Below are 25,671 nucleotides of genomic sequence, written 5' to 3'. Positions count from 1 at the left end.
TGTTGAATATCTGCTTACAAGTGAGTATACACCATGTGTGACTTTCTGTGTATCAGTTTTCTCACTCAGGATAATCAAGTCCATCCATTTGCTTGAAAATTTCCTGATGCCCTTGTTTCCAAGAGCTGAATAGTGTTCCATTGCATAGATGTACCACAGTTTCTTTATCCATTCTTCACTTGACACATCTGGGTTGTTTACAGTTTCTGGCTATTACTAATAAAGCCACTATGAGTATGTTGAGCTAATGTCCTTGTTGTATGATGGAGCATATTTTGGGTATATGCTCAGGAGTGGTATAGCTGGTTCCTGAGGTAGAGTGGTTCCCAATTTTCTGAGAAAGCACCAAATTGATTTAAAAAGTGGTTATACAAGTTTGCACTCCCATAAGCAATAGAGGAGTGTTCCCCTTTTTCCACAACCTGTCCAGAATGTGCTATGACTTGAGTCTTTGATCTTAGCCATTCTGATAGGTGTAAGATGGAATCTCAGGGTCGTTTTGATTTTCATTTCCCTGATGACTAAGGACATAGAACATCTTTAAGTATGTATCTGCCATTTGCTATTGCTCTGTTGATAATTCTCTGTTTAGCTCTGTAGCCCATTTTTAGTTGGATTATTTGGCTTTGTTGGTGTTTAATTTCTTGAGCTTTTTATATATGCTGGATATTAGCCCTCTGTCAGATGAAGGAAGGTTGATGAAGACCTTTTCTGTTGTTTTGGTCTACTGCCAGTGCCCTTTGCTTTACAAAAGCTTTTTGGTTTCAGGAGATCCATTTATTAATTGTTGATGTGAGAGCCTGAGCTGTTGGTGTTCTGTTTAGGAAGTTGTCTCCTATGCCAATAAGTTCAAGGAGTTTCCCCAATTTTCCTTCTAATAGATTTAGTGTCTCTGGTTTTATGTTGAGGTCTTTGATCCACTTGGACTTTAATTTTGAGCAGGGTGGTAAATATGAATCTATTTGCACTTTTCTACATGTAGATGCTATCTTTTTTCCATTGTATGGCTTTGGCATCTCAGTCAACAATCAAGTGACCATAGATACGTGAATTTATTTCTGGGTCTTAGATTCCATTCCACTGATCAACCAGCCTATTTCTGTACCAGTGTCATGAAGTTTTTATTACTGTTGCTCTATAGTCAGCCTGCTATCAAGGGTAGAGATACTTCCTGAAGATCTTTTATTGTGCAGGTGTTTTAGTTATTCTGGATTTTATGGTTTTCCATGTGAAGTTGAAATTTTTTCTTTCAAGATCTGTAAAGAACTGTGTTGGTGTTTTGATGTGGATTGCATTGAATCTGAAGAATGCTTTTGGTAAGATGACTATTTTTACTATGTTAATCCTACCAATCCATGAACATGGGAGATCTTTCCATCTTCTGATTTCTTCCTCAGAAACTTGAATTTCTTGTCATACAGGTCTTTCATTTGTTTGGTTGGAGTTACAGAAAATTTCATAGTATATTTTATCATGTTTGTGGCTATGGTGAAGGGTGTTGTTTCCCTAATTTCTTTCTCATGCTATTTGTCATTTGTATACAGGAGGGCTACTGTTTTTTGAATTAATTTTGTATTTACCTCTCTACTGAAAGTGTTTACTTCATCAGCTGTATGCACTCCCTGGTAGAATTATTGGGATGACTTATTTATACTATCATATCATCCACAAATAGTGATACTGTGACTCCTTCTTTTCCAATTTGTATCCCCTTGATCTCCTTTAGTTGTCATCGTGCTCTAGCTAAAACTTCAAGTGCTATATTGAAGAAATACAAGAGAGGGTGCAGCCTTGTCCTGTCTCTGATTTTAGTGGAATTGATTTGTGTCTCTCTTCATTTAACTTGATGTTGGCTACAGGCTTGCTGTATATTGCTTTTGTTATGTTTAGGTATGGGTCTTGTATCCCTGACCTTTCCAAGACTTTTATCATGAAGGGGTGTTGATTTTGTTGAAGGGTTTTCTGCATCTAATTAGATGATCATGTGGTATTTTTTCTCTTTTAGTTTATTTATGTGGTGGATTACATTGATAGATTTTTTTTATATTGAACCTTCTCTGCATTCCTGGGAGGAGGGCTACTTGATCATGATGGATGATTTATTTCACATGTTCTTGGATTCAATTTGCAAGTGTTTTATTGTATGCTTTTTGCATCAATGTTCATGAGGGAGATTGGTGTGAAATTATCTTTGTTGAGCCTTTGTGTGGTTAGTCATCAGGGTGACTGTGGCTGCATAGAATAACTTTAGCAATGTTCCTTTAGTTTCTATTTTGTGGAATAGTTTAAGGAGTATTGGTATTAGGTGTTCCTTGAAAGTCTGATACAATTCTAAGCTAAAAAATCATTTGGTCTTGGAAAATTTTTGGTTGAGAGATTTTTTTTTTTTTTTTATGACTGCTTCTGTTTCCTTAGGGAATATAAGACTTTTAAACCGTTTATCTGATCTTGATTTAGCTTTGGTAAGTGAAATCTCTGGAGAAAATCATCCACTTCCTTTAGGTTTTTTAATTTTGTGAAATACAGGCTTTTGAAGTAAGACCTAATGATTCTTTGGGTTTCCGCAGTGTCTTTTATTATGTCCCCATTTCATTTTTAATTTTGTTAATTCGGATACTGTTTCTCTGATTTTTAGTTAGTTTGACTAGGGGTTTGTCTATCTTGTTAATTTTCTCAAAGAAACAGCTATTGGTTTCATTGATTCTTTGTACTGTTAGCTTTGTTTCATCTAAGTTATTGATTTCATTCCTGAGTTTGATTATTTCCTGCTGTCTACTCCTCTTGGGTATGTTTGTTTCTTTTTGTTCTAGAGCTTTTAGGTGTACTTTTAAATTGCTGATATAAAAAAACTCTATAGTTTCTTTATGAAAGTAGATAGTGTTATGAACTTTCCCCTTAGCAATGCTTTCATTGTACCCATAAGTTTGGGTATGTTGTGCCTCCATTTTCATTGAGTTCTAGAAAGTTTTTAATTTCTTTCTTTATTTCTTCCCTGACCCAAAGGTCATTAAGTAGGGAGATTTTCAGTTTCCGTGTGTTGATAGGCTTTTTATTGTTTCTGTTGTTGCTGAGTTAGAGCTTTAATCTATGGTGGTCTGATAAAATACAACAGGTTATTTTAATCCTCTTGTATCTGTTGAGGCTTGCTTTGTGATGGAGTAAATGGTCAATTTTCGAGAAGGTTTTGTGAAGTGCTGAGAAGAAAGTATATTCTTTTGTGTTTAGGTGAAATATTCTATAGATATATGTTAGGTCCATATGATTCATGACTTCTGTTAGTTTCATTATTTCTCTGTTTAGTTTCTGTCACAATGATCTGTCCATTGGTGTACATGGGGTGTTGAAGTCTCCCACTGTTAATGTGTGGGTTTGATGTGTGATTTAAACTTTAGTAATGTTTCTTTTACAAATATGGGTATCCTTATGTGTGGGATCTAGATGTTCAGAATTGAGACGTTATCTTGGTGTATTTTTCATTTGATGAGTGTGAAGTGTCCTTCCCCATCTCTTTTGATTAATTTTGGTTGCAAGTCTATTTTGTTAGATACTAGAATGGCTACTCCAGCTTGCTTCTTGGGTCTGTTTGCTTGGAACATCTTTTTCTAGCCTTTTACTTTGAGGTAATATCTATCTATATTGCTCAGGTGTGTTTCTTATATTGGCGAATCCTATTTTCATATCCATTCTATTAGTCTGTGTCTTTTGGGGGGAGAGTTGAGGCCATTGGTTCTAAGAGATATTAATGACTAGTGGTTGTTAATTCTTGTTATTTTCTGTGTTTTCCTTAGTGTAATTAGCCTCCTTGGATTGGAATTTTCCTTCTAATATCACGTATAGCACTGGATGTGGGGTTAGGTACTGCTTAAATTTGTTTTTGTCATAGAATATCTTGTTTTCTCCCTCTAAGGTGATTACAAGTTTTGCTGGGTATAGTAGTTGGGGCTGACATCTGTGGTTTCTTAGTGTCTGTAAGGTATCTGCCCATGCCCTCCTTGCTTTTAGAGTTTCTTGTGAGAAGTCAGGTGTAATTCTGACAGGTCTGCCTTTATATGTGACTTGGCCTTTTTCCCTTGAAGTTTTTAATATTCTTTCCTTGTTCTGTACAGTCAGTGCTTTGATTATTTTAAGGCAGGAGGATTTCGTCTCTGGCTCAATCTATTTGGTGTTCTGTTAACTTCTTGTATGTTCATAAGCATCTCCTTCTTTAGGTTGGGGAAGTTTTCTTCTATGATTTTGTTGAAAATAATTTCTGGGCTTTGGAGCTGGGAGTCTTCTCCTTCTATTCCTATTATTCATAAGTTTCATCTTTTCATAGTGTCCCAGATTTCTTGTATGTCTTGTGTCAAGAACTATTTAGATTTAACATTTTCTTTGACTGATGTATCAGTTTCTTCAATTGTATCGTCTACATCTGAGAAGTGTATTTCTTATATTCTGTTGGTGATGCTTCTGTATGTAGTTCCCATAGGTCTCATTTTCATAACTTTAGATTTAAGATTGGTTTCTTGTGTTTTAGGTATGATAGTATCTCCTGGGCTTTCATGGTAGAATAGTTGGTTTCTGGTGGTGTCACATGGCCCTGGGTTTTATTGCTTTTGTTCTTGTGCTGGTCTCTAGCCATTTGGTTGACCCTGTTAACAAACCTGGTGTTAGTAAAATGGTGTTGTCTGATGGTAGTTGTCCTCTAGGACTGTAGAGTTAGCTGGTGGTCCCAGATGATAGCAGTCCACTGGCTTTCCTGGATGATAGCGATAGCGCTGCTTTTCCCGGGTTGGGGGGTAGTGGAGGCCAGAGATGGGCAAGCCACATAGGTGGCATCACGCTGGGGAAGGTTAGGCACAGATGACCCAAGGAGCTTTGGGAGGGGTCCTTGCCTGCTGTTCCCTGGTAGTTGCTGTTCCAGGAATTAGAGCCAGCGCAGATATGGTGCTTGGAGAGTGTGCTGCTGTTCCAAGGTGATTTCTGGTCTTGGGAAATGGAGCAGCCCAGTAGGCTGAACTCTGAGCAAGATGAGGGAGGTTGGAGGCAGATGGTTGTAGGCATACCATGACTTCAGGACTCTGCAGCTGGGCTTTAGCAGATGAGGAGCTGCCTTCCATGATCATTGCTGGTCTCAGGAAAACCTTTTATTATTATTATTATCATCATTTATTACACTTTATTCAATTTGCATCCCAGCTGTGTCCCCTCCCTCGTCTCCTCCCAATCTCACACTCCCTCCCTCTTCTCCCCTAGTCCACTGATAGGGGAGGTCTTCCTCCCATTCTATTTGACCCTAGCTTGTCAGGTTTCATCGGGAGCCAAACTTTGGGCAGAGTGCAGGTAACCCAGGAAAATATTGAACAGATTCTTTTATATATATATATATATATATATAATTTTATTTTTTCTTATCAGTTACATTTTATTAACTCTGTATGCCAGCTGTATCCTGCTCCCTCATTCCCTCCCAATCCCACCCTCCCTCCCTCATCTCCACTCTGCCCCTTTCCAGTCCACTGATAGGGGGGACCTCCTCCCCATTCATCTGATCCTGTTTTATCAGGTATCTTCAGGACTGGCTGCAAGGTCCTCCTCTGTGACCTAACAAGACTGCTCCTCCCTTGGGGGGTGGGGAGGTCAAAGAGCCAGCCATTGAGTTCCTGTTAGAAATAGTCCTTGTTCCCCTTACTATGGGAGACCAATTGGTTACTGAGCTAACACAGGCTACATCCGAGGATGGGTTCTAGGTTATATCCATACGTGGTCCTTGGCTGAATGTCAGTCTCAGAAAAGACCCTGTGCCCAGATATATTTGGTCCTTGTGGAGCTCCTATCCTTTCCCCATCATACTAAATCCCCTTCTTTCATGTGATTCCCTGTACTCTGCCGAAGGTTTGGTTATGAGTCTTTGTATCTGCTTTGAAAACACTGCTAGTTAGAGTCTTTCAGATGCCTTCAGTACGCTCCTTGAACAGATTCTTAATCATTTTCTAAAGTTTGGCTTTCTACCACAGTGTGCTAGGCACTGAGGACTGAATAATGAACACCTAACCATTCATATCCTACTGGAGTTCTGCAGCTAAACACACAAATGGGTCATTAAAAAGTTGTTGAACATAAAGCCTAATTGTCCTTGTAACAGCCCAAATTTGACAAAGTCCTTGAATCATATCAGGAGGTTATGGACACAGGTTTTTATATTATCTTTAACTGCATATTTTATGTCACACAGAGTAGAAGAAACTTTATAAAGGAAAGAAAGAAAGAAAGAAAGAAAGAAAGAAAGAAAGAAAGAAAGAAAGAAAGAAAGAAAGAAAGAAAGAGTGGGCAAAAGGGAAATAGAGAGAGAGAAGAAACAAACTAACATCTTTGTAATGCTCCTCCCTCCCCCTGTCTCCACCTCCAGGACAAACTTTTGACCCTCACTTCAAGATCAAAAAAGCAGTTTCCAATATCATTTGCTCCATCACCTTTGGGAAGCGCTTTGAGTATGAGGATGGTCAGTTTCAGGAGCTGTTGAAGTTAGCAGATGAAACAGTATGTTTGGAGGCATCAATGATGTTAATGGTAAACTCCCTGCCTTTGCATATTTTGGAAAGAATACTGTGTTGGAACTGATTCAAAAATAGATAGGTTTTTTTATTTGTTTGTTTTGTTTGGGGGACACTTTGAAGTTAATATGTAATGTCTTAAAAGTTAAATGTGATACAAATCCATTTATAATATATGAGCTTAACTTATCAGAACATTTCTAACATTTGTATGAACTATTTTTAATATATAGATTGGTATACATACATATATATGGGAATTTCCATTTTTGAAAACAAATAACTGCAAATGGGAGGGTGGGCTCTGAACCTTGCCTGGACAGCACAATAGAACTGACCCTGGGGATGGGAAGGTAGGTGTGCCAAGGTTATGGGCTCAGGAAAGCTGGCCTCATCCCTTATCTGCTATGGGGTACTGTGGGCAAGGAAGAGTGGCCCTGTACCCTTAGCCTTTGGTTCCAGCAGCAGGCAGGTGAGCTGGCACTGAGGTTATAAGAAGGAGACAGTCAACCTTGCCCCTCACTGGCTGTGGCACTTGAGAGAGGAGGCCCTGCACCACACCTGGACAACACAGTAGAGCAGGCCTTAGTGGAATGGGCGAAGGGCAGCTGACTGAAGGACATGAAAGCAGGAGAGCTGATCCTGCCTGCTTGTTGGCTGCAGCATCAGGTGTGCGAGCCTGGGCAGTGCTGGAAAACTTGTCCTGGTGGTTTAGGCACAGGAGTGCTGGCAGGCTAACGAAACCAGCTGGCTCCCAAGTCCAAATCCAGGGCTTTGAGTTGGCCCACCCCAACATCTACCCCATCTAGGAACTGCTAGAGCATGTGAAGGGACAGTCCCGCAGCTCCAACACATGACAGAGTGCAACAACAGGATATACAAGAAGAGGTCTCCATGACAGAGTGCAACAACAAGATATACAAGAAGAGGTCCTGTGAGGCTCCAGTATAGATAGTGTAGCAGAAGCCAGAGGCCTCAGCAATGAACATTTCAAGTCAAGATATGTGGACAAAGGGTACTGTGAGGCTGACACACACGGTGACATACTACAGCTTCCGTGACTTGATTTATTTTATGTCATTTTATTTTATTTTATTTGTTGAGCGGGAAGGTGTTGCAAAGTCAGATGGTAGATACAAAGGCATGGAGAAATGAGTTGGATTGGAGTGTTTGAAGTGAATGAAATTCATTAAAAAATCCATACAGAAGATGACAATGCAGCCACTTCCATGAGAACTGATGGACTAAGATCAGAAAGGAGAGGAGGACCTCCCCTATCAGTGGACTTGGGGAGGGGCATGCATGCAGAAAGGGGAGGGAGGGTGGGATCAGGAGGGGAGGAGGGTGGGGCTTATGGGGGGATACAAAATGAATAAAGTGTAATTAATAAAAGTTAAATAAAAAATTTTTAAAAATTTTTTTTAAATCCATAAAATGTTTAAAAAGACACAAATAATAAAGTTATCACTGACTGGGATTATCTCCTTTTTTAAAGTATTTATTAGGTTTCTTAATTTATTTTTATTAATTATAGTTTATTCACTTTGTATCCACCCTGTACCTCTCTCCCTCCTCCCCTCCCAATCCCACCCTCCCTGTTTTTCCCCCCTGTACCCCTCCCCCAGTCCACTGATAAGGGAGGTCCTCCTCCCCTTCCCTCTGATCCTATTTATCAGGTCTCATCTGGAGTGGCTGCATTGTCTTTCTCTGTGGTCTGGTAAGGCTTCTCCCCCCTCAGGGAGAGATGATCAAAGAACAGGCCAATCTGTTAATGTCAGAGACAGTCCCTGTCCCCATTACTATGGAACCCACTTGGACACTGAACTGCCATGGGCTACCTCTGTGCAGGGGTTCCAGGCTATCTCCATTAGTGGTCCTTGGCTGTAGTATCAGTCTCAGAAAAGACCCCTGTGCCCAAACTTTTAGATCTATTGCTCTCCTTGTGTAGCTCCTGTCCTCTCCAGGTCTTACTATCTCCCCCTCTTTCATAAGATTGCCTGCACTCTGCCCAAAGTTTGGCTATGAGTCTCAGCATCTGCCTCTATACCCTTCAGGGTAGAGCCTTTCAGAGGCCCTCAAAATATTTAAAAAGGCACAAATAATAATGTTATCACTGACTGGGATTATCTCCTTTTTTAAAAGTATTTATTATGGGAAACAGCCCAGATGCCCCTCGGTTGAGGAATGGATACAGAAATTGTGGTATATCTACACAATGGAATATTATTACTCAGCAATAAAAAACAAGGAAATCATGAAATTTGCAGGTTAATGGTGGGAACTGGAAAAGATCATCCTGAGTGAGGTATCCCAGAAGCAGAAAGATACACAGGGTATATACTCACTCATAAGTGGATACTAGACACATAATATAGGATAAACATACTAAAATCTGTACACCTAAGGGAGCTAATCAGGAAGGAGGACTCTGGCTAAGATGCTCAATCCCCATTCAGAAAGGCAAAGGGGATGGACATCGGAGGAGGGAGAACAGGACAGGAGCCTACCACAGAGGGCCTCTGAAAGGCTCTACCCTGCAGGGTATCAAGGCAGATGTTGAGACTCATAGCCAAACTTTGGGCAGAGTACAGGGAATCTTATGAGAGAAGTGGAAGATAGTAAGACTTGGAGAGGACAGGAGCTCCACAAGGACAGAGACAGATCCTAAAATTCTGGGCACAGGGGTCTTTTCTGAAACTGATACTTCAGCCATGGACCATTCATGGAAATGACCTGGAGCCCCTGCACAGAGGGAGCCCATGGCAGTTCAGTATCCAAGTGGCTTCCATAGTAATGGGGACAGGGAATGTCTCTGACATGAACTAATTGGCCTGCTGTTTGATCACCTCCCCCCGAGTGGGGAGAAGCCTTACCAGGCCACAGAAAAAGACAATGCAGCCACTCCAGATGAGACCTGTTAGACTAGGATTAGAGGGAAGGGGAGGAGGACCTCCCTTTACAGTGGACTGGGAAAGGGACATGGGTGGGGAAGAGTGAGGGTGGGATTGGGAGGGGAGAAGGGAGGGAGGTACAGGGGGGATACAAAGTGAATAAACTGTAATTAATAAAAATAAATAAATTAAAAAAAGAAAAAAGTATGTATTATGTTTTTAAGATTATAATATAATTATATCCTTTCTATGTTTTTTCCTTCTTTCAGACATTTTGAAGAAACCCTCCTTGCTCTCTTTCAAATTCACAGCCTCAATTTTTTATTAATTATTGTTTCTTTTATATATACATATATATGTATAAGCACATATATATATTTCTAAATATATAATACAATCTGCTCAGTCTATGTAGTGTTACTTTTATCTATGTTTTCAAGGATGATCATTTGGTGTTGGAGAAGCAATTGGTGAGCTCTTCCCAGGAGAAGACAGTTTCTCTCATTCTCAGCATTCCTTCATTCCCTGTAGTGCTTTGGATAGGGTTGAAGTCTTAGGTACATTTATTGCAGTTGCCCTTGTACAGATCACAGATACATTTGATTTTTTTGTATCTGATAAGACCTAATTGGTGGTGCAGAATGTGTTCTGTATCAGAGAAGGTTCCATATGTGTGTTTCTTTTAGAAGGAATACCATTTATCTCTTAAAACCATTTGATGTTCAGTGTAATTTAACTTTTTTTTTCTTGTGATTTTTACTGTGGAGGAGCTATCGAAGGATGAAAAGAGTTGATTGAAGTTACTCTTATTTATTACTTCAGAACTATCCTGACATTTTACCATCCTTATTGTTGATTCCGTGAAATTGGCAGCCCTGAATTTCATTTGAGTCATCTTTACTCACAATTGTCCTGATTTATTCAATATTCTCTTTATTAATTTTCAGTGCCTTGTTAAGAGTCACTTTAACCAGTTTGGATTTGAAATATGCCTTCTCAGATACAGGAATAGCTAGACCACTGTATTTTTATTTTTATTTTTTCTTGGCTTGGTGGATGGTGTATTTTCTCTCTCAGTCTGTGGGTGCCCATGCCAGTAAGGGTTGTTTCTGTGCGGAAAAAAAAAAAAAAAAAAAAAAAAAACCATAATGTTGTTATATGTTTCTTCCTCTTGTCTGTTTTGGTTGATTTGTTGGAGTCATTGACATTTAAGGTTATTGTTTAACAGTCCCTACTAACCTCTATAATTTTCACAGTTGTTTTTCTGGTTGTTTGAATTAGTGTTTATTCTTTGCTTAATTTTCTATTGCTGCTATGGATTGGAGTGTTAAGTTTGTTAATCACAGTGGATTCCTTCATATCTCCCACTAGTGTAGCCATTTTTTAATGTAATTTCTTCCTTCCTGTTTCCTCGTGATTAACATTGCTTTTGATCCTCTTCTGTGCATGAAGTGGCTTTAAGCACCTTGTTCCTTGTTAGCTTGGTGGAGCTAAGTTGCTTTAGTTTCTGCTTTCTTGAAATAGTATTTTTCCATCAACTACAAATTTAAGATTTATTCTTTTTATTTTATGTGTATGGGAGGCGTGCCTGTATCTATATTTGTTCTCCACATGTGTGCTAGGCCTTTGGGGCCAGAAAGGGGCCTTGGATCCCTTGAAAATGAAGTTACAGATGGTTGTGAGCCACAATTTATGTACGAAGAATCAAACCCATTTGTTGTCACTTGAGTTTTTGATCTTGGCCATTCTCATGGGTGTAAGGTGAAATCTCAGGGTTGTTTTGATTTGCATTTCCCTAATGGCTAGTGAAGTTGAGCATTTCTTTAAATGTTTCTCTGCCATTTGGTATTCCTCTACAGAGAATTCTCTGTTTAGCTCTGTTCCCCATTTTTTAAGTGGATTACTTGGTTTGCTGCTTTTCAGCTTCTTTAGTTCTTTATATATACTGGATATGAGTCCTCTGTCAGATAAAGGGTTGGTGAAGATTCTTTCCCAATCTGTAGGTGGTCGCTTTGTTTTGATGACGGTGTCCTTTGCTTTACAGAAGCTTTTCAGTTTCATGAGGTCCCATTTATTGACTGTTGCTCTTAGAGCCTGTGCTGTTGGTGTTCTGTTCAGGAAGTTTTCTCCTGTACCAATGAGTTCTAGGGTATTTCCCACTTTTTTTTCAAGCCGATTTAATGTGTCTGGTTTTATGTTGAGGTCTTTGATCCACTTGGACTTCAGTTTTGTGCAGGGTGACAAGTATGACACCTAAATGAACATCGGTACAAAGTCCCAATTTATTTCTAATATCAGAGATCAGACCTCTACTCTTGCCTGATGCGTCTAAAACAAAAAGGGGGAACTGTAGAGAGCTGCGAAATGCTATGCCTTAAAGATGGAGCTGGTTTCTGCCTTCCACCTTCCCGATGGTGAGTGCTCTCTGTCACAAACAACTCCACATTTGGCTAAGGCTGAGGATCTGGCTTGCTTCCATGTATGTGGACCTATCTGCATTGCCCACGTGGCATGCCTGGGTTGGCTACCCAGAGGCTATTTAAGCTGTGGGCTGGCTTTCCCCAGGGTCCGAGGATTGTTCAAGGTTCCTGAATAAACTGCATTGAAAAAAAAAAAAAGTAAAGGAAAAAAAAAAAAGAATCAAACCCAGAAACTTTGAAACAGCAGCCACTACTCTTATCTGATGATATCCCCTCAGTCCCTCATCATCAGTGTTAAATGATAATTTTCTGGCTATAGCACTCTCTCTATGGAGAATTAGTTTCTTGATTTTATCCCAGGGTTCTTAGACATTGTATTTATGCTTATTTTTTTCTTATTGATATTTGGATGCAAAGTTTCCTCAACATGATCACCAAATATTCACTATAGTCTTCTGTTTAATTTAGTCTATCAGTGATGTTTTGTATGGTGTGTTTTATTTGACTAATCAAGTTGTTCATATCTTTTCATTTGCATGTGGTTGTTTTGTTTTGTTTTCATTCCAATATTCAGTTTTGTTGATGCATGTGTCTTCCACGTTACTGACTTTTTCAACTATGTTATGGATTTTCTTATTGATTTTGATGACCTTTTTTTTTCCCTAATGACTTTCATGTCCAGGTCCTGTATTGAATTCATTTGCTTACTTGAATGCCTTTCAGTTCACTGTTTGTTTTTTTTTTTAATAAGAAAACTCTTGAACTTTTCATGTACCATTTAATTTATTTTTAGTATGTTTGGGTTCAGAATTAGTGATTTTATTTGCTTCCTTCCTGGTTATATTTTTATATTTCTTGTGTTTCTGTGTTACAATTTACATTTGTTTTGGAGTGTGTGGAGGTAACAGTTTGCACATGTTTTGGCTTTACCAATTGCTGGGTATACAATGGTTAGAGAGACTTAATCTGAAGAAGTTACTGATCCTTCAAAAGTTCATCTTGTCTCCTTAAAGCATTCTGCTTCTATGCATTAACTTCTCTATGATGCACAGAAAAGTGGATTTATTCTCACTTATCCTATCCCCACAAGCACTTTCTCCTCAACTTCAGGGATGTTGTCACTAAAAACTATGGAATTTGTTAGCATGACTTGTAAGTACGAAATTAAACTTAAAGAATGAGATTGGTTGTTCTTATTATGCACATTATTTTTTGTGTTCCTTGTTTTGACTCTTTCTCATGGTAGTTCCAAGTCCAGCTGCTCCATTGCTTTCCTCTTAGTAAGCAGAGCCTAGGAAGTCAGTGCAGTTCAGTGAGTGCCCAGCCAGCTTCTAGGAGTGTGTATATCAGGGGGGACAATTGTTTGACGGGAACAAAGGGTGGCATAGAGTGATAACAAACATTACTTTAAGCACTTTGATAGACACTGCATAAGTAAATGGTCATTAATTTTCTCAATGACACTCTACATATAAAAGGATGCAACATGATGTCTGAAAATTGGTACAAAAGCATGCAAGCAATATAGGCAGGAGTCCACCAGACCTTTGTAGAATGCTTTGTCTTTAACATCATTCAGTGAAAAGGGGACGACTCTACTCGTAAAGCATCTAATATTAGCATTACTTAATATTATTAGTAATATTAAATATTGACGTATTTTAATGTTAATAATATTAAATGCTTATATACTTTAATGTAGTTAATATTATTCATAATAAATAGTTTCCTACTTTAACATTATTAATAATATTAAAAGATTAGTATTGTTGTGCTAACAAACCTGAAGGTAGCAAAAGTAACAACACACATCTGACTCATTTTAAGACTGTTGATTTTATAACACTGTGCTAAGCTATCTGTTTCTACATATTACTGAAACTTTATTCACCATCTGCTTTACTTAAGTAAAAGTTGTCATCTTACCACATAGAAATTAAATCATGTTGGGGACACCAGCATGCACAGCTACCTGCACAATACATATTAATAGTAATTTCTCTTGGGGAACAAAATAAATCCTGTCAAAAATTACAAACAGGATGAAAAGATGCCTATCTGTTTGACTATAATCAAGTAGCAGAATTCCCAAGGTAGGACATTTGATCATTAGCTTAGTGAACTGAAGAATAGGGACCATGCTAGTTTTAAAGATACTCTGTATGCTCAATGAATACAAATGCGTAGATCTGAAAAATAAATAACAAATGCCCTCCATGTGATCATAGAGGCCAACATATTTATGCTATTCACAGAAACATGGACAATGATGAAGATTTGGAGGGTTCCATCTCTGTAGGGCTTACAGATACTAAGCACATGTTTAGCTTTGAGTGTATGTCTTTTGAGGAATGTAAGTCAAGAAGTGAAGCCATGAGATCACATTGGTAAATGTTCTCTCTGGAAGCTATTTACTAAACGATCTGGGAAGGCAGTAATGGTGGAATCAGAAAACTAATTGAGTGGTATGCCAGCATTCACAGTTGAGACATGATGGTGTAGACCATGGAACTGGGCTCATTAAAAGTGCCCTGTTGTTTCATATATTATGCATGGCACAGTTGAAACACACTTATTTGCAGTGGTGAGAGGGAAACCAGAAACCAAGATCACCCTAAAGATCCACTAAAAGAAACAGAATGGGAAGGACAAGATTGTTTTAAAGTGTGAAGAAGTTACTCCATGGTTTCTCCAATATTTTCTTATTTTTCTTCATAAGCTCTACAATTTCTTTCCGTCCATAATTGAATATCTTCCCGGACCACATCAAACAGTTTTCAAAAACTGGAAAAAACTGAAATTGTTTGTTTCCCGAATGATAGACAGTCACAGGAAAGATTGGAATCCTGTTGAGCCAAGAGACTTCATCGATGCCTTCCTTACAGAAATGACAAAGGTGAGGAAGGTGGTGCCTGGGTCTTATTAGAAAAAATATGGTGATTTAGAAATTTGTAGTTGATCTTTCATCACATTGCCATATATTTAAGGGTATAACATTGTACTTATTGTACTACTAGATAAATCCTCATGCCTGTGTGCTAGGTGAAATTCTTCTGAGGATCATGGAGACTCTATCACCATGATGCTCCAAGCTCTCAGAGGGCACTGATATCCTTTGCTATGGCTCCGTCCTTCATCCTCAGTGCCAAGCCTGTAACATCTTTCCCCTCTCATCCTCTCCTTCCATATTTACGTCTCCTCTGATTGGTTCTTATGCTCTGATCAAGCCCCCCTCTAAGAAGAATAATTCATGCTAATATTCCTCTCTCAAATTAACCACACCTGCAAAGTCAATTTTAGCTTATCAGTAACATGCACAGCTTATAAAATGAAGATCTGGGCATCTTTGTAGATCACTGGTTAACACACTGTGGAAATACAAATTAGGAATAGTATTTTAGAAATGACCCATCCCCTTGGAAATAACCAACCCCTGACACTATTAATGATATTCTGCTATACTTGCAGACAGGAGCCTAGCATAGCTGTTCCCTAAGAGGATCCACCCAGAAGTGGATAGAAACAGATGCTGAGGTTCATAGCCAAACACTGGGTGAAGCACAGGGAGTCTTGTGGAAGAGTGGGGGGGCTAGAAGGACCCAGAGGGGACACGAGCTCCACAAGAAGAACAACAGAGCCAACTATCCAGAATCCACAGTGCCTTACTGAGACTCAAGCACCAACCAAGGGCTATGAATGGACTAGATGTAGGCCCTCTACACAGATGTAGGTAATGAGCATCTCTGTCTTCATGTGGGTTCCCTAGTAAGGGGAGTGGAGGCTGTCTCTGACAAGGCCTCTGTTGCCTGATTATGAATCACTTTCCCCTGGTGGGGCTGCCTAGCTAGGCCACACGGGAAAAGGATGATCTCAATCTTGATATGATTTCATGTGCTCAGGTGGATTGATGAGGGGGGAATCCCCTTTTCTGAGAAGTAATTTTTGGGGTACATGGGGAAGAAGGAGGATGGTACCTGGAGAAGAGGATGGAGGAGGTACAAACAGTATGTATAAATTAATTTAATTAATTAATTAAGTTAAAAATAAATGCACAAAGCTGTATGCCAGGAATATTATTAGAAGAAAAGCATTCATGCTCTTTGGCATGAGATCCTAAAAATGGCAGACAATGGACCTCTATGGCCCTCCTTGAACTTTGCCCTTAGATGAAGGAGCTATTCACAAAGTAAAAGTACAATGAAACTCCAGAGCTCTAGTTTTTGGTGAGTTGTTCTAATGCCAATCACCCACCCCATCTCAGCTCACAGAGTTTGACTACATGCTGAAGTTTATCTCCAAAGTCTGGGTGGGACTTCTGCCTTCCTCAGAACCTACATCGCTACTCTCAAATGACATAAAGGCCAGAAAATGGCAGGTTGGATGCATGTTCTACCTATGCATCATAGTGATATAATTTGCAAAAAAACAATTTAAGAGATTGTAGATTTATTTTGGTTCACAATTTTGGGCAGGGTGGAGTGTTCATCCATTATTACAGAGAAGAAATGTCAGAGCAACTTAGCTCATGAGCCTTAGGAAATGTTTCAGATTCAGATTGTAATGTTAATTATCCTGATATAAGCTCGGTAGGCCTCTGGGTAATCCATATTACTGCCTCTGTCATAGACTCTTTGACTCACTGGATTCCAAGTTCCTCCTCTGACCAACTGTACAGTGGTAATGCCTGTCCACCCTTTCTTCATCTTCCTGCCATAATTCAATAGAAACTATACTTTATCTCTAGAGTAAGAGGCAAATTATTCACTATGTGGAGTGCAGGTGTGAGACCATCAACATTGACAGCAACATTAACAAATTGATGTTTCCAGAGAACGCTGTAAAAACAATATTACACTCTAAAGAACAACTGATAGGTGTTGGCTATTTGCTACAACTCAAGTGGCAAGGAAAGCTTTCCCTACTGTGGACTCCTTTTGTAAACTTTGTAAACCCTCAGGTCAGGATAGTGGCCAGGCCCCATCCTGAGGAACTTCAGCACAAGGCCCTATCTCCCAGACTACCCTAAAGGCCCTAAGGGGCTACAATGGTCATTCCCAACCATGAAACAGGAGAGTGGCCAGGCCCACCCTAAAAGAAAAATAACTCCACCAATATGTGAACAGAAAAACCCATGAATTCCTGAGCTGGCCACAGAAACCTGCCAATCCCTGAATGCAAAATAAAACCAAATACATAAATCCCTGAATTTAAATCCTCACCCTGGAAATCTCCACCCTGAAAAACTGTCCATCCCTCAAGAAACCAGAAATAAATCCCGTGTCTGCTCAGTTCCCTGCTGCTTCTCACCTGAGCAGAGGCAGCCACCCTTCTTGGTTTTTCCCTGCCAATAAATCTCATGTATGGCGTTTCTTGTACAGTGTTACTTTATGGTATCCTTGGCTCCCAACTGCCAGGATACCTTTTCCTTCAGAGCTGCAACACTTACAGTAGGTACCAATAGACTGTGACAATGAAATATTAATGGGAGAATGGGACAGCCAGTGAACATGGAGATTTTACTTAATTTCTGTCATGAGCAAAAACATTTGCTGAGTATTTGCTATATTTTCAGGTCATTTCACACAACTTATGATTCAAATGTGTGTTGTATCATTCGTAGATTTCTAGAGGAACAGAACTGTAAGGCACTCTAATTAATCCCATATCTGTGTGTGTGTGTGTGTGTGTGTGTGTGTGTGTGTGTATTACAGTACGTGGTCCAGGTAGTCCATCAGTGACTGTCTACCAAGAGAAGGTCTAAGAATCCAGTAGTTTTTTTTCAGTTCATGAGGCTGAATGTTTCAACTGATATCCAGTATATGCCAGAATCCTGAAGAAGTGCTAAGAACAGGGAAGGAAATGAGAGTAAAAGCAAGCAGGTGAAGAGCAAAAATTCTCTTCTTCCCTGTAAGCTGCCACCAAAAGGTGTGGCCCAGATTTAAGATAGAATTTTACACCTCAAAAGATCTGGTTAAAAGAGGGGGGATCTTCCCACTTTAAATGATTTAATTAAGAAAAAATCCCTCACTGGTGTACCCAGCAACTTGGATTTTAGTTAATCACAGATGTAGTTCAGTTGGCAACCAAAGATAAGTCTCACAGGTTTTCTTCTCACTTTACAGAATTGAAGCAAAAAATGTAAATTGGATATTCTAGATTATGCCCTGACTTAGTGATGTAACTGATACATGAAACCAAACTGATACTTTGTATCCAATTATTTTCTATTTCACTAAAAGCTTTTTCAAAAATATAGTCATAATAAAATAAATCTCTTGATTTTTATCTACTCAAGAGCTTTTGATCAGCCTTTCACTTGAAGGAGAACAGCACTACCCAATGTGGTCAAAGGAAATATTGTTTTAAAAAATTTCTTCTGGGGCTGGAGAGATGGCTCAGTGGTTAAGTGCACTGTCTACTTTTCCAAAGGAACCGGGTTCAATTCCCAGCATGTACATGGCAGCTCACAACTGTCTCCATTTCCAAGGGATCTGACACCTTCACGCTGATGCACATAAAATAAAATTAAATAAATCATTTAAAAAAGATTTCTTCCAAATCTTTTTCCCAGTTTTAACGTTCTGTTCTTGAGAAAAGTATAAATCCTCTAACTCTACATGTTATGATTGTGTAGCTCAATGTTCTTGTGGAACTCTTAGCAGTAGTATTGGAAGGAGGTATCTCTGATGCTTTTGCCTCTTTTTAGTACCTTTTTCCTCCTACTGGGTGGTCTCCATCCAGCACTGATCTGAGGGCTTACACTGAATCTGATTGTAACTACTTATGCCACGTTTGGTTGATAGCCCTGGGAGTCTGCTCCTTTCTGAAGGGAAACTGAAGAAAATCGGATCTGGGGGAGAACAGAGATGAGGGTGGAAGCTGGGAGGATGGTGGGAGGAAAAAGTGCAGTCAGATTGTAATGTATAATAAATAAATAAATGAATAAATAAACAAATATATAAATAGCAGAGCCTTCAAAAAAACTACACAGTGCTTTCTCTAGTTCCCAGATGAGTCTACTACAAGTTTCAATGAAGCCAACCTCATCTGCAGCACTTTGGACCTCTTCTTTCCTGGAACAGAGAACCCATCCACGACACTGCGCTGGGCTCTGCTCTACATGGCCCTCTACCCAGAAGTCCAAGGTGAGCCTGTGGTGAATGCACCTGGACAAGGCAAAATGGTGCTTCTGAAAGTTGTTACTTAGATGAGGCCAGAAGCTAGGATAGTGGAGTGGAAGACCTAGAACAGCTGTGAGACAGAGTGTTTCAGGTAAAGGTCATGGTCTTCACATTTCCTGTGAGGAATGTGATGACGTGGGTACTGACATTATAGTCTGTGCTTTGAAGGGTCTTGAATTCTAGGGGAAAATAGAGACTCTCACTGTGGTAGATTCTAGCAAGGAGTGACACTGTCCCATGAAAATCCACTTAGTGCCTCCTGTGTTGCCGTGGATTTCACCAAGATGCCTCAGTCTGTTACTGGTCATTGTATTGATGTGACCTTTGTCCAGACTCAACCACATACATTCTGCATGGACACTCCATTCATTACATTTTCTCTATTAGCACAGTCCTTAATCTTATCTCTAACTATGGTATTCAGATTTCCCTCTACCAAAAATGTACTGTTTCAATTTCTTGAACATTCAGAAGAATCTCCTCAGATACCACCCCATATGATGTTTTAAATTCTACTAAGAATATACTGACTGGGACATTGCGGCCAATCACTCCATTAAGAGCTGTAACAATGTGCCCCATTCAAGGGCTTTGCCCACTGCTCTGCATCTACAAGAGCTTTCATGCCTTCAAAAATAGTGGCCCATCTCATCATTTTTATTCCTCCAGATTATGAAGAGTTTATCAGGTGGAAGATAAGAATATTTTTAATGCCATGAAACTTTTTTTTTTAATTTTGGTAAAAGCATATGTGTGAAGCATAAAATCACAGTGACAGTCAAGGCACCTATTTCTCTCTTAGATGAAATAAGAGTAGTGATCACAATGTCTCCCATGGAATAAAGATAAAATGGTCCACTTTTTGAGACAAGGTCTTTTACTGGCCTGGAACTCAGCAAGAAGTTAAGACTAGCTGGAGAGATGGCTCAGTGGTTAAGAGCACTGTTTGTTCGTCCAAAGGACCGAGGTTCAATTCCCAGTACCCACATGGCACTCACAACTGTACGCACAACTGTCTGTAGCTCCAGTTAAAGGGATCTGACACCTTTGAACTAATGCACACAAAATAAAATTAAATAAATTATTTTAAAAAAAAAAGAAGTTAAGACTGTCTGGCCAGTGAAGCACAGGAATCTTCCTGTCTCTGCCTCCCCTTTACATTGGGATTAGAAGTGCATATCCCCACACCTGGAATTTTTACATGAATTCCAGGTATCAAACTCATATCCTCATGGTTGCATAGCTATCACTTTATTTATTGGGCTTTTTTCATTTCCAAGCTTTTTTAATTGCTGTAAAATGTATATTTTATTATATCACATGTATTTATGTTTCTTACCTACGTTTCTATTTTGTTATTTAATACTGTAAACAAAAATTTTATATATATATGTGTGTGTGTGTATACATATATATATATATATGAGTTTATTTTCACTAACAGATTAAATAATTTTGCAGAAAGTATAGCATTGGTAAGCAGAATCAAGAAGCCAAGACATCATATCTCAACTCCAAACACAAAACAAAGAGAAAACTGAAATAGGGCTTGGATATAAGCCCTTAAACACTTCCCCAGAAACATCCGCCTTCAAGAGTCTCACAGATTTCCAAACAGCACCACCTCCTAGGATTTAACATTTAAATACTAGAGCCTATTCTTTACATTTCTCATTTAATCCTCTTTATTTGGACCCTTGGTCCTGGTGGGCTCCTGGTATGTTATGATCCAAAATGCATTTAGTCTAGCTTTAAAAAGTCCCCATAGTCTTTAGCAGTCTCAATACTGTTCAAAAGTGCAGTGTCTTCTGAAACTCAAGGCAATCTCCACTCTAAAACCTAAGCACAGATTCATTGACTCCCAGCATACACTGGCAGAGAATATACATTCCCATTCCAAAGGGGAAGAGTGGAGGTATCATGAGGAAATACTGAAACAAAGCAAGAATGAAATCCAAGAAGTAAAATGCCAAATCCACCATGATGGAAACTAAGTTTCATGTGACTTATAGGGCTCCACCCATATACCTTTGCTGCCTGCAACATGAATCTCTCTCTAGGGCTGGTTACACACCTGTCTGCAGCGTCCTTTGCAGGTGCCTCGTGGCAGTGGCATCTCCAAATCTCGGGAATTCTAGTGAACTCAGGATTCACTTTGTAAAACCTTGCAGTTACAAAAATGCCAGACAGGATGACTCTGTCCTATATAGCTCTCCTACCCTAGCTATCCTATCCTATCTATTTGAGTTTGATTCTGTTTTAAATTGACATAAAATTAATAGGTTGAAAATTATTTCCTTCTACCTGTTATATCAAACTTATATCAAACTTCCTTCAAAAGTTCAATCTTTCTGACCTTTAGCTGATCCTTCCTTTCCTCTATATTTCTTTTATATATAAAATGAAGCCATCATCCTTTTCTTGGGATTTTTTTTCTTTTCATAATATTTAATATTAAAAGAAAAATATGTATTTACATTTTTAAGCATAGTTTTTTTCTTTTTTTAATTTATTTTTTTAATTTTTCATCAATTACACTTTATTCATTCTGCATCCCCCCATAAGCCCCTCCCTCCTCCCCTCCCAATTCCACCCTCCCTCCTCCCTCTGTATGCATGCCACTCCCCAAGTCCACTGATAGGGGAGGTTCTCTTCTCCTTTCTGATCTTAGTCTATCAGTTCACATCAAAAGTGGCTGCATTGTCCTCTACTATGGCCTGGTAAGGCTGCTTCCCCCCAGGGGGAGGTGATCAAAGAGCAGGCCAATCAGATTATGTCAGAGGCAGTCCCTCTTCACATTACTATGTAACCCAATTGGACTCTGAACTGCCCTGGGCTACATCTGTGCAGGGGTTCTGGGTTATCTCTATGAATAGTCCTTGGTTGGAGTATGAATCTCTGGGAAGTTCCCTGTGTTCAAATTTTCTGGTTCTGTTGCTCTCCTTGTAGAGACCCTGTCCTCTCCAGCTCTTACTATTTCCCAGTTCTTACATAAAATTCCATTCATTCTGCCCAACAGTTGGCCATAAGCCTCAGCATCTGCTTTGATAGTGTGTAGGACAGAGGCTTTCAGAGGCCCTCTGTGGTAGGTTCCTAGGTTGTTTCTTGTTTTCTTCTTCTTCTGATGTCCATCCTCTTTGCCTTTCCGGATGGGGATTGGACATTTTAGTTAGGGTCCTCTCTCTTGCTTAGTTTCTTTAGATGCACAGATTTTAGTGGGTTTGTCCTATGTTGTATGTCTATATGAGTGAGTATATACCATGTGTGTCTTTTTGCTTCTGGAACAACTCACTCAGGATGATCCTTTCCAGATCCCACCATTTACCTGCAAATTTCATGATTTCCTTATTTTTCATTGCTGAGTAATACTCCATTGTATAGATGTACCATAATTTCTGCATCCATTCTTCAGTTGAGGGGCATCTGGGTTGTTTCCAGCTTCTGGCTATTACAAATGAAGCTGCTACAAACATGGTTGAGCAAATGTCCTTTTTGTGTACTTGAGCCTCTTTTGGATATATGCCCAGGAGTGGTATGGCTGGATCTTGAGGAAGCACTATTCCTAGTTGTCTGAGAAAGCACCAGATTGATTTCCAGAGTGGTTGTACAAGTTTACATTCCCACCAGCAGTGGAGAAGGGTTCCCCTTTCTCCACAACCTCTCCAGCATGTGTTGTCACTTGAGTTTTTGATCTTGGCCATTCTCATGGGTGTAAGGTGAAATCTCAGGGTTGTTTTGATTTGCATTTCCCTAATGGCTAGTGAGGTTGAGCATTTCTTTAAGTGCTTCTCTGCCATTCTTTTGCTTAAAGATGGTCTATCATTTTGTCTTTCTATAATATCAGAAGAGTCCTTGTCTGACAAGTTTATCCCTTTCTCCTCAGAAAAGGAGAGCCTCCTTTCCCAGCATTAACCTTCCCCAGCACATCAAGTCACATCAGGACTGCACGTACCTTCATCTCCCTGCCAGGCAGAAATGATCCAAAAGTGGGCTATAGAGTCCATGTTGGAAACAGAGCCATCCCCTCCACTTGACAGGCTCCCCATATGAAGACCAAGCAACCCATCTGCTACATGTCTTCGGGGGTGCTAGGTCGAGATCACATATGCTCCTTAGCTGATATCTCAGTCTCTGAAAGCTCCCATGGGACTGGGTTAGTTGTCTCTGTTGATCTTGTGAGGTTCCTGTCCACTCCATGTCCTTCCAGCTTTCCCCCAACACTTCCACAGGACTCCCAGAGTTCTTCCCCATGCAGGGCTGCAAGACCCAGCATCTATCTTGTTCTGCTGTTGGCTGAAACGTCCCAGATGACAATCAAGTTAGGCTCCGATCTGAAAGCTTAGCAGAGTATTAGTGTCGGGGGATGGCTCTCTACCATGGGGTGGGTCTCAGGTTGGGCCAATTATTGTTTAAACTTTTCCTCTATCTTTGTTCCCTTGTTATCCCTACACTTCTTATAGGCAGGGTAATTTGGGAGTCAAAAGTTTTGTTGTTGGGTTGTTGATCCCCTCCTTCCACTAGTTCCATTTAGCTAGGAAGTGGTCACTTCAGTCTTCATGTCTCTCTCCCTGTTAGGCGTCTCAGCTAGAATCACACCCATATCCTTTCAGGAGCCTACCCTGTAGCAACCCTCAGCTTGACCAAGAGCTGTCCCTCCCCAGTTTCCCTTCTTGTTCATAGCCCTCTTACCTCCTGCCTCTGCTCTCCCCATATCTGGTCCCCACTCGTTTCCCTCCCCTTCCATCTCCTGCCCAGTTTCTTCTCTTCATCCACTTCTGCTCTCTATACTATGTCCCCTTCTGAGTGACATTTCAGCACCCTCCATGTTACTCAGCTTCTTTGAGTCTGAGGATTGTAGTATGATTATACTGTACTATTGGTCTAATAATCACTTATAAGTGAGTATATACCATGTGTGTCTTTCTGGTTCTAAGTTATCACTCAAGATGATCTTTTCTAGTTCCATCCATTTACCTGCAAATTTCATGACTTCTTTGTTTTTAATAGCTGAGTAGTATTCCATTGTGTAAATGTGCCACAATTTCTGTATCCATTCTTCGGTTGAGGGACATCTAGGTTGTTTCTAGTTTCTGGCTACTGTGAAGAAAGTCACTATGAACATAGCTGAGCAAATGTCCTTGTTGTATGATAGAGCATCTTTTGGGTATCTCTCCCAGGAGAGATATAGCGGGGTCTTGACGTAGAACTATTCCCAATTTCCTAAGAAAGAGCCAAACTAATTTCCAGAGAGGTTGTACGAGTTTACATTCCCACCAGCAATGGAGGAAGGTTTCGCTTTCTCCACATCCTCTCCAGCATGTGTTGTCACTTGACTTTTTTAATCTTAGCCATTTTGTGTGGTATAAGAAAGAATCTTAGAGTCATTTTGATTTGCATTTTTCTGATGGCTAAGGCCACTGAGTGTTTCTTTTAATGCTTCTCAGCCATTCTATATTCTTCTGTTGAGAATTCTCAGTTTAGCTCTGTACCCCATTTCTAATTGCACTGTTTAATTTGTTGGTGTATAATTTCTTAAGTTCTTTATATATCTTCAACATCAGCCCTCTGTCTGATGTAGGGCTGATGAAGCTCTTTTCCCAATCTGTCAGCTACCATTGTGCTCTATTGACAGTGTTCTACATTTTAAAACGTTACTGAGAATAAGATTTGAATTCTGTAGCAAAGGGTCCTGGAAATCAGTAAATTTACATGAAACTTGTTACACCCATGTTCATTTTTCGATATGCACAGTAGTCAAGAGTTGGGACCAACCAGAGTACTGATGGATCGTGACTAGAAAAGGCATGACATACATGAGCTAGAGAGGCAATCCAGTCATGAGGAAGAAAAGTTTTGGTAACTGCACTAGCATTGATTAGCTTTCAGGACATGGTGATGAGTTAAGCAACCATTTGCAACATTTTCACCAACTGTCCTGTCCCACACAAATGAGGAAACTAGAAGAGAAGGCTGAATGAGATGGGAACCTAGATACTACGTTTCAGTTTCCACTGAAATCCCTTGGCAGTTACATCCGTGGCAATATGAACATACTGAATGATTATTGATCTGTACACTTAATTTGCCCTTGGTGGAACACACAGTCATAATTCTTGAAATTCTAAGGCAAGAACAGTTCAGGTCTTGAGGTTATTTGTATATAAAGGAAGATCCTACCTCAAAAACAAGCCATGGTTATTGCGTTCATTTTCTGATATATGCACATGCCCCATTAAGTATTTGTAGACTATATAGTGCACTGGCACACATCTGTTTCTCTCACGGAAGGAAAGTCTAAACTAGACCCTGTCACAGGCATATTATTCCAAACTCCTTTAAATTGTTACTAAGTTGAAATGGGAGTGAGGTTCAATACTCACTAAGGTGGCCCCCCTTCGGGCTCCATTTTACCCACAGGAAAGGAGCATGGGAAGGAAGCAGAGAGCCATAATTTCAGGTCTTGTCACGGAATAAAACATCAGGTCTATTTGTATTTTACTGGGCAGAACATGCTCCATTTCTGAAAGGTATCTAAGAAATTAACTTTCGGCTAGACAACAGCAGATTCTCTATTCTGATAGAAACTGGGAAAAATATATGAGGGAGACCTACAAGATTCAATTCTTTGTTACACTTATATAAGTTT

General features: G+C 39.7%; 1 protein-coding gene across 1 annotated transcript in view; it reads left to right on the top strand.

Annotated features, from left to right (window-relative positions):
* The window catches only part of LOC110560674 (cytochrome P450 2J4-like), a 53,557-nt gene that overhangs the window by 14,634 nt on the left and 13,252 nt on the right, over positions 1-25,671 (top strand). Inside the window, exons 4-6 of the mRNA XM_060365216.1 lie at positions 6,389-6,549; positions 14,564-14,740; positions 18,848-18,989. Coding sequence (XP_060221199.1) covers positions 6,389-6,549; positions 14,564-14,740; positions 18,848-18,989 — 480 coding nt within the window. The remainder of the gene's footprint in view (positions 1-6,388; positions 6,550-14,563; positions 14,741-18,847; positions 18,990-25,671) is intronic.

Source organism: Meriones unguiculatus, chromosome 12 (genome assembly GCF_030254825.1).
Source record: "Meriones unguiculatus strain TT.TT164.6M chromosome 12, Bangor_MerUng_6.1, whole genome shotgun sequence".
NCBI classification, from domain to species: domain Eukaryota; kingdom Metazoa; phylum Chordata; class Mammalia; order Rodentia; family Muridae; genus Meriones; species Meriones unguiculatus.
This window is presented reverse-complemented; position numbering and strand designations above follow the sequence as displayed.